This window comes from Microcaecilia unicolor, chromosome 3 (assembly GCF_901765095.1).
Source record: "Microcaecilia unicolor chromosome 3, aMicUni1.1, whole genome shotgun sequence".
Lineage (NCBI taxonomy): Eukaryota > Metazoa > Chordata > Amphibia > Gymnophiona > Siphonopidae > Microcaecilia > Microcaecilia unicolor.
The window spans coordinates 108118913-108127617 of record NC_044033.1 but is presented as its reverse complement, the minus strand read 5'-3'; the positions used below and the strand labels follow the sequence as shown (position 1 = coordinate 108127617).

General features: G+C 40.2%; 1 protein-coding gene across 2 annotated transcripts in view; it reads right to left on the bottom strand.

Annotated features, from left to right (window-relative positions):
- Positions 1–1711: 1711 nt before the first annotated feature.
- The window catches only part of RRBP1 (ribosome binding protein 1), a 193657-nt gene continuing 186663 nt past the window's right edge, over positions 1712–8705 (bottom strand). For both annotated transcript variants that reach the window (XM_030196260.1, XM_030196259.1), the window contains 2 exons: positions 5494–5637; positions 1712–2221 (listed from right to left, as the gene is read on the bottom strand). In XM_030196260.1, coding sequence (XP_030052120.1) covers positions 2183–2221; positions 5494–5637 — 183 coding nt within the window. In that variant the 3' untranslated portion in view covers positions 1712–2182. The remainder of the gene's footprint in view (positions 2222–5493; positions 5638–8705) is intronic.

Genomic DNA, 8705 nt, shown 5'->3' with positions numbered 1-8705 from the left:
AATATAAATTAACATATGCATCTAGTTTCTCCTATATAAGCACGCAAATATGGAACGAATTACCTAAATCAATAAAAACAACACACGACATAAATAATTTCTGTAAATTATTGAAAACTAACCTATTAAATAAAGCATACTACAATAATCCATCCTAAATACCAGTTAACAAAATTTACACCGAATATTCACAAAACGTAATTCTGTACTTCCCGATTGTCCATACTAATTTAACAAGATTGAAGTTTAATATTCCTGATTGTTCAAGTTAATCTATCACGATTGAAGTTAATCCAATACCTTTTATTTCTGATTACGAAAATGTACTTTCTTTATGTGTATACCTAATCCTTAGTCTCCTTCACCTTAAATATGTATTTCTCTTCCGGAATTGGTGATCACCATTACGGAAAAATGTAAGCCACATTGAGCCTGCAAATAAATAGGTGGGATACAAATGCTACAAATAGATAAATCAGTGTCATTATAAGAGGTGCACGAGGTAGGTTGATTTTTTGTTTCTGCTGCTTTTTAACATTCCTAATTAATCTGAATAATTTTCTGATTATTTTCATTGTTTAATACTAAGTTTCCTATGATAGCATTGTGCTTATATGAATTAGTTTTTCTGTACAAGTTTTGCTTGATTTGTATTAATTAATGCTGGCCACAACTGGCAAGATTTGCATAGGGGATCCTGTACATTCCTGCTTCCAGCACATCTTCTGAGAAGACATCTTCTGTTGCAGGAAGGATTGTGGAAGACAGGAGAGCTAGACTGAATCCTGAGATTGTTGATGACTTATTCATCCACAGATTAAAAATCATAACAGTGTTTATATGGCATATTTCTCCCCTGCTAGGACATACAGAACAGGTTGTATTTTGTACCCCTAGACATTTTAACAGGGTGGGTTAGGATTTCTAGGGGTAGTAGAAGTCAGCTATTGTTGGGGTTAGATGGGTAGAGAATGGTGGTGGTGGGGTTATTATAGCTGCTCGTTGTTATTATTGTTTTCTATTTGTGATTTATAAACAAGTTGCACAGCATATTGTTCCTTTTTAATAAAAAGATTTAAATATAAAATCATACGTGTTCAAGGCTTCTGCAGATAAGGACAGAGCCCACGGGGATGGGATGGGGATGGAGACAGAACCTGTGGAGTGGGGACAGAGAAAGAACCCACGGGGACGGAGTGGGGACAAACTTTGTCCCCGTGTCATTCTCTACTCCAGATGGGTATTCATCAATACCACTCTTGTACTTGCATGGTACTCCGTATACATGGATATGAATCTAAAAGACCATTAAGCTCTTTTACGAAATGGCTGCAAGAAATAAAGACAAAAAAAGACATGATTTCTGAACTTGGAATAAAATTCCCTGGAGTTTATGTAAAAAAAAATGAGAATATACAAATTCTGATGATCTTTAATCATACATCATAACCTTTATCACTTTTCCCTCTCAATGGGAGTCTTCCAACTTCATTGCTGTAAGTGTGTTTTCAATCACTAGGGACAGGCAGGTTCCCTGGAGTCCTAAAGAGCTTGCCTTTCCCTCACTATTGAACATGTGATAGTGAAACAGCACCACCCACTGGCAGGACTGTAGGTGGAGGACTTCCGCTCAGCTTAGAGGGAACAGTGGCCTACATTCTCAATATTTCCTCATCTCCAACGTCCTTAATAAAAATAAGACAACACAACATTGGCTACAAGATTATTTTAATGGCATCAATACATCCACAAAGCCACAATAAATTTGCTAGGGGCCACCTGCAATAAGTAGAGGCCATCTTCATTTCAGTTGTGTACCTTTCATTCAGCCTTCCTTTCACTCCAAAAACAAAACAAAACAAAAAAACATAATAATTGCACTGATCATTGTACATAAAAGTACAAAGTGTTCCCTTTCACATGTTCATGTATTCTGTTAATACACAAGGTAGACATTTGGATCTGGCTTACTGACACAGTCAGAGTTTTCCTTTTGGAATGTAGTTTTACAAAACATCATTAAGATTCTTTAAAAAAATTATGCTTCTAATACTTTTTTACAGAAATATTTTGGCTCACTATTGGCTTTATTCTTTTTAATTTACAGTAAGTCGAGCATATATTTAAGGAATGTGTAAGGCATTTATGTCAGTTGAGTATGGTAGTTCATTTCCCAAATTCATCAAACCGATGTTCCCTCTTTCATTCCATTATCTTCTCCCTGGAACAGAAAAGTACATTTAATTACATTAATTACTAATCACATTATCTTACTAACTACACTGGTGTTTCTGGTAACATAGATATACCATATAGAAGGTAGCTTAACATGTGAGTCTGGCAGCATGCACTATTCTATAAAGAGCGTACATACCCTTTACAGAATACTAGTAAAAGAGGCCTGTTTCAGAGCAAATGAAACGGGCGCTAGCAAGGTTTTCGTCGCCAACACCCCCTCCCTCCCTGGCCAACCCCTCCGTTGTTCTGCCATTGCTCCGCCCCCATCATGACGTTTGACGCGAGGGCGGGGCCCGGAGCGATTTCCCACCCCCTCCCGCCTCCCTCCCTGCCAACCCCTTCGTTGTTCTGCCATTGCTCCGCCCTCGAGGGCAGGGCCCAGAGCGATTTTGGTGGCTTCACCACCACGAACCTTCGAACCTTTTTGAAGGAAGTCAGGGCTTGGCTTCACTGACGTCAGTGTCCTCAGAACGTTGAGGGTGAGTTTTATTATAGTAGATTAGCTCTTATCACTGATCTTTTCCGGCACCCATTTTTCAGCCCCATTTATAGAATCCCCCCCCCCCCTCATGGGCCTTATTCTATAAAGGTTAAGCTCCTAAATTTATGAGCATTATTTATGCTCATAAATTTACGCTCATAAATTTAGGAGCATAATGTATGCTCCGAAATGTATGCTAAGCCTATAAGCATAACAGGCCCTACATTAGGAGCATAGATTACGCTTATAATTTAGAAGCGTAAATTTAGGAGTGCAACCTTTATAGAATAAGGCCCTATGGGACTTATTCTATAAAGGCTATGCTCCTAAATTTATTTTCCTAAATTTATGAGCGTAATTTATGCTCCTAAATTACAAGCATACTCTATGCTCCAAAATAGATTATGCTCGTAATTTAAGAGCATAATTTATGCTCATAAATTAGGAGCATACATTTTAGGAACGTAAATTTAGGAGCATAACCTTTATACAATAAGGCCCTATGTGTGTAAGTTCAATCTGCTGTCTGAGCAGGCACTCAAGGGTAGGGTTTAGGAAGAGTTGACACTTATGTGCATACTTCTGAATTTCTAAAAATGCACAGGCATTTTACTTCAGAAAAAATCTGCACTCCAAATATTAGATGCCTATAGTTTTCCTGGGATAATTTTCAAAGTGAAAGTGTACACATACTCTCACTCTGAAAATCCGACAGAGTATGCATACTGAAAACTATGCACATACTTGCCACTTTAGTGAAATTCCGGCATATGCATGCATAGATTTGCTCCATTTTTTCATATGGTGCATGTTTACAGAACATAGTAACATAGTAGATGACGGCAGAAAAAGACCTGCACAGTCCATCCAGTCTGCCCAAGATAAACTCATGTGTATACCTTACCTTGATTTGTACCTGTCTTTCTCAGGGCACAGACCGTATAAGTCTGCCCAGCAGTTTTTCCTGCCTCCCAACCACCTGTCCCGCCTTCCATCACCGGCTCTGGCACAGACCGTATAAAAGGTCTTTGTGAGTGTCTCCCACTAACTGGCATATGCAAATTGCCCCTAGCTCCTCAACAGTTTCCTCCTACTCTGAGCCACCACTTGACCTGTGATGAAGCAGAATCCAAAAGAACTTCCCACGTGATTCTCAACTGGCCAATCTGGTCCCTCCTACCCATCACCTCTCTAAAATCAGCACCTAGGATTACAAAGGGTCTTACATTCACTGGCAGGAGAGACACACAAAAGCCCTCCTGCTGACTGGCACTGACTACCAATATTTCAGTACTACACAAGTGCTAACGTGTTGGTAGGAGGTACCAGTCAGCAGCCAGGTTGGCAAAGCTCTTGCATACCCCCTGTTGGGGAACAGAGTAACACTCCAAAATGCTAAGGTGTCCTTTTACTAAGCTGCGGTATGCAGTAGCGCGTACTTACCACAGCTTAAAATGGTGTATAGCAGGGCATCCTGTGGTAATTTTTGAATGTGTGCATGCAAACTGTGCACTATAATATTTTAAAAATATTTTTGCAGAGGGGGTGTGTCTAGAGGCAGAGAGTGGACATGTCTATGCTAATCAGGTAGCACAGCTGTATTGCCGTGTGCTGATTAGCATGTGAGCTCTTACGTCATACAAAATAGGTGGCGGTAAGGGCTCACACATTAACCTTTTTTTTTTTATGGCCACACAGTAATGGCAAAATTAGCACATGGCCATTAATTCAAAAAATAGAAACTCAGCCATTTTCCAGTTGCAGTAAAAATGGCCTTAGCATGCGGGGAAAGAACTGCATAAGGGCTCGCTAAGGCCACTTTTTACCACAGCTTAGTAAAAGGACCCCTAAGATTGTATCTGAGATAATAGAGGGTTAATAGGCCCTTTTACAAAAGGACATTAAGCCCTTAAAGCATGGTTATCACATGTAAAGGATACCGCAAAAATGTGTTAAAGTGTTTTGTGATATTTTGCCTGGTTGTAAATACATGCTAATCTGCATGTTAGTGATTTTTAAAACATTTTTGGGGAGAAGGCATGTCAAGGGCAGAGAGTGGGCATGGAAGCATCAACCAGCTAGCGTGTTATACCTAACATGCATTAACTGGATAACGCAGAGTACCTAACGTACCTAAACAGGAGGCGGTTAAGTGCTCTCGTGTTAACTCTATGCAGGCTTCGCATGCTAATGACAACATTAGTGCAATAAAATATATTTTAAAAATCCCTTAAAGTACTACACTGAATCTAGGTTTAGCGTGTGTTAAAATCCCGCATTACCACACGTTAAGCCCACTAGGCTACTCCTCCACTCCACTTCCCATGTCATTTTAAATGAATGCATACCCCTCGTAAATACTGATTCCATAGAAAGGGTGGGCAAGGTTAACCTTCCCAGGCAATCATTTTGGCATTACTTAAAATTACAAGCTGGCTATCCAAAAAAGAAAAAAAAAAGAGGAAGAAAGAAAGAAAGAAAGCTTATGAATGGGCTGGATGCAGGCTTGCAACCTGGGAAACATCAGCTCAATTCGTTTTTTCTAGTCTACACTAACATTGCAAGGTCTAGGGTTGACAACTCTGAAAGAAACTCTCAGATGTCAAATACTGGACCATATGTCCCTCTATATGATATGGCTATTGACCTATCTTCAGGACTCTACTGGGTTGCAGTAAGACCCAGCAACTCCACAAAATGAGGGTCAATTAATTAAAGTTCTGAGCTTCCTAGATTTAAAAAAATTGTAAAGGATTAAAACATAGTGGAAATACCGTTTCTTGAAGTTGATTTTTCAAGGTCTTAACGGTTTCCCTCTCCTTAGCCAGCTGCTCTTGGGTCACCTTTAGAAGTTGCTGTAGTTTGGTTGCAGCATGACCCAAATCTCTCGTTAGCTTCTTTTCTTTTTCAAGCCTCTCCTTCAAAATAATACAAATAATTACCCTCAGGATTCACAATAAATTCACTTTTCGAAGAATGTCTACAAATCTGCATTTTGAAATCTGATTTCGGATTAAATACCAGGCAAATGTGCCAGGGGTTAATTCATAGACTAACCCAGGAGTGGGCAACCTCAGTCCTCCAGGGCTGCAACCCAGTTAGGTTTTCAGGATTTCCCCAATGAATATACATATTCACTATATATGATGACTGAATATTTCCAAATATTCCACACATTTTATTAAAGATTGATGTCAAGACTCTTGAGGCTTGTTAACTTAGTCTCAATATCTTGGAGTATAACCTTGGCACACCAGACACACCTGAAGTCTCTATTATTTTATGAAGTTTCTTTTATTGCATAAAGACAGGTAATTTACTCACAGTCAGATGTTCAGAAGTATCAGAGGACAGAACAATTGAATAACATATGAAATCTATCCCACATAACACATAACAAATATAAAAAGCACACAAATTACTTATCATGATCTATACTCTGCAGATTCACTCTGGTAATCAGCAGATGCCAAATATCAATGTTTCTATATCAGGTGATTATCTTCTCAATTGGAACAAGTTCTTTAACAATCTGAACGTGCATAAGTTCATTCTCCAAAAAGTTCCAAATATGAATTACTATTGTCCTTATTGAACTACAGATATCACCATAAATCATCATAACTTTTCTTGCAATCAACTTTACATCCAGAGATTGCTGCATGAGATCTATTTGCCTGCACTGCCTCCACTGTATGCAAATAGATCTCATGCATATTCATTGGGAAAATCCTGAAATCCTGACTGGGTTGTGGCCCTTGAAGACTGAGGTTGCCCACCCCTGAACTAACTCGATCTCAGGGCTGAATAGAAAGGAAGTGCAAAGACAACAGAGCAAGCAGCAAAAACATTTTTGGTTAACATATGTAGAAAATTGCATATTGGCCTTTGAACAACAGAAAAAGAACAGCAATAAGTGGAGTGTTTGAACTGATAACCTGGCCCAGTGCTTCACAGTGGGGTTCATAAAACCTACCAGAGGATATCTGATTGAAAAGTTTTTTTAAAAATTCTCCTCAACACACCAAACATCCTCTTCACTGAATTGTTATCTCTGATTCACCTGTATTTTCTGGCAGTGACATGTTTCCTATTCAGACCAGAAGAAGCTAATCAAGAAAGTGGCGAGTCAGTGGGCTCCTCCATTTTAATTCCCTGTGAGAACCTATTCTATAATGGCATCTGGTGCCTAGATGTTAGAAAATACTACTGTAACACGGTATTGGCATGCCTTACATTTAGGCATGTGCAGTCACACCAGCCACAGACCTGGCTAACATGCAATAAGGGTGTCTGTAGAGTACGAGACCGATATTCAGACCACGGGAGGTAGCCGGGTTGCCTTCCACGGTTGGCGCTGAGCCTGGATATTCGATGCTGGGCCATTTCCAGTGATCAGCATTGAACAGCTGGGTGTTTTTTGGCTGGTTTAACCAGCCAAGCCAATATTTAGCGCTGGCCAGTTACGTTTAAACTGGCCAAAGATCAGATATCCGCTAAACGCTAACCGGCAATATTCAGCGGGAAATAACCGGCGACCTTCCGCTGAATATTACCGGATAGCCAGTTAAGTGCCATTTAATTGGCCAGGAGCCATTCCTGGCCAGTTAAATGGTTTTAATTATTGTGTGGACTGTGTGTAACTTGGAGTCAGGCTCATCTCCTGCCCATGTCCCACCCATGTACCCGCCCCCTTGCAGTTGCGTGCTACTGCACACACGTGCCCTCCTAGAATAGCATTTAAGGTGCTTACAACATAAATTTTACTTTTCTTTGCAAAAGGGGCACATGCACATGTTATAGAATTGCCCTTGAAATGTATTAAGTTAGTCCAATAACGACTATTATCTTGCATTGTTTTGTTATTCATTGAACTTCACTGAGATATAGTCCATTGGACTAACATAGTTACCATACTACTTTGTCAATACTCAACCAAAACTTCAGTTTGGAAGTTGCAACTCATCACAAAATAGCAGGCGTGAACTCAGCAGGGGACAGCACTGGAAACCAGTCTTCCATTTACCCACAGAGACAGGATATATTTCCTCACATTGCCCTCTCCAAATGTTTCAGCCCTGTAGTTATAGTACATGGTTACATGTAACTGAAATAGGAGAATCCCAGTCTCATGTCTTTTCAATCCTTGTCTTTTAATGCAGACCCTTAAAAAGGATGCCCAATGTGACTCTCATTTTAGCAGTGTGGAAGCCATTAGAAACTGACTCAATGCCACCAATACCTGTCAACATAGGCCACAAAGCGGTCTTCAAGCAACAAAGCCCACAGGCTAGGGATATGCACAGGGCAAACATTTTCATTTTGCTTGGGCTTTTTACTAGATTTTTTGCTTTCTGTACGTTTGTTAGAATGTAAATTAATTGACTTAACATGCATTAAATTGCTTTAGCAAGTGCTAATTTTTTTTAAGGTGCCAACGAATCAAATGTGTACTAATGAATGCACAATCTTACCACAGGACACGACACTATTGGTCTGTGACACCCCAAGCAAAAGTTGAATATGGGGCCCGTGAAATAAGACAGCCAGACAAAGGGATATAAATGAAAACAAGTGTTTATTTAATTGAATCCTGAGGCCTGTTACATCACAGGACCAGGAACAAAAGATAGAACGCCTCTGTAGCTCAATAAGCAGTCTTAATCAGGTCTGTGGCTGGTAGGACGACCTTGCCCCAAACACAGCCTGTGAGTCTTTTTTGGTTTCTCTCCAGCCAGATCTCAGAGCAAGGCTTGTCAGTGTCAAATAAGAAGCAAAATGACACGTCTGTGGCCGTGACCACCCTCAGACTTACCTCATTTCTGGGGGCCAGCAGCTGTGCTGGCTTCTGCTTGTCTCTGTGTCTGTCTCTGTCTTAGTTTCTCTCTGGCTCTGTGTGCTGATTGCCTTACTGGACCTCACCTGTGTGGGCTATGCCTCTTCCAAGATGGCTGCCGCCTCCTCTACGCCAGTATCCAAGATGGCT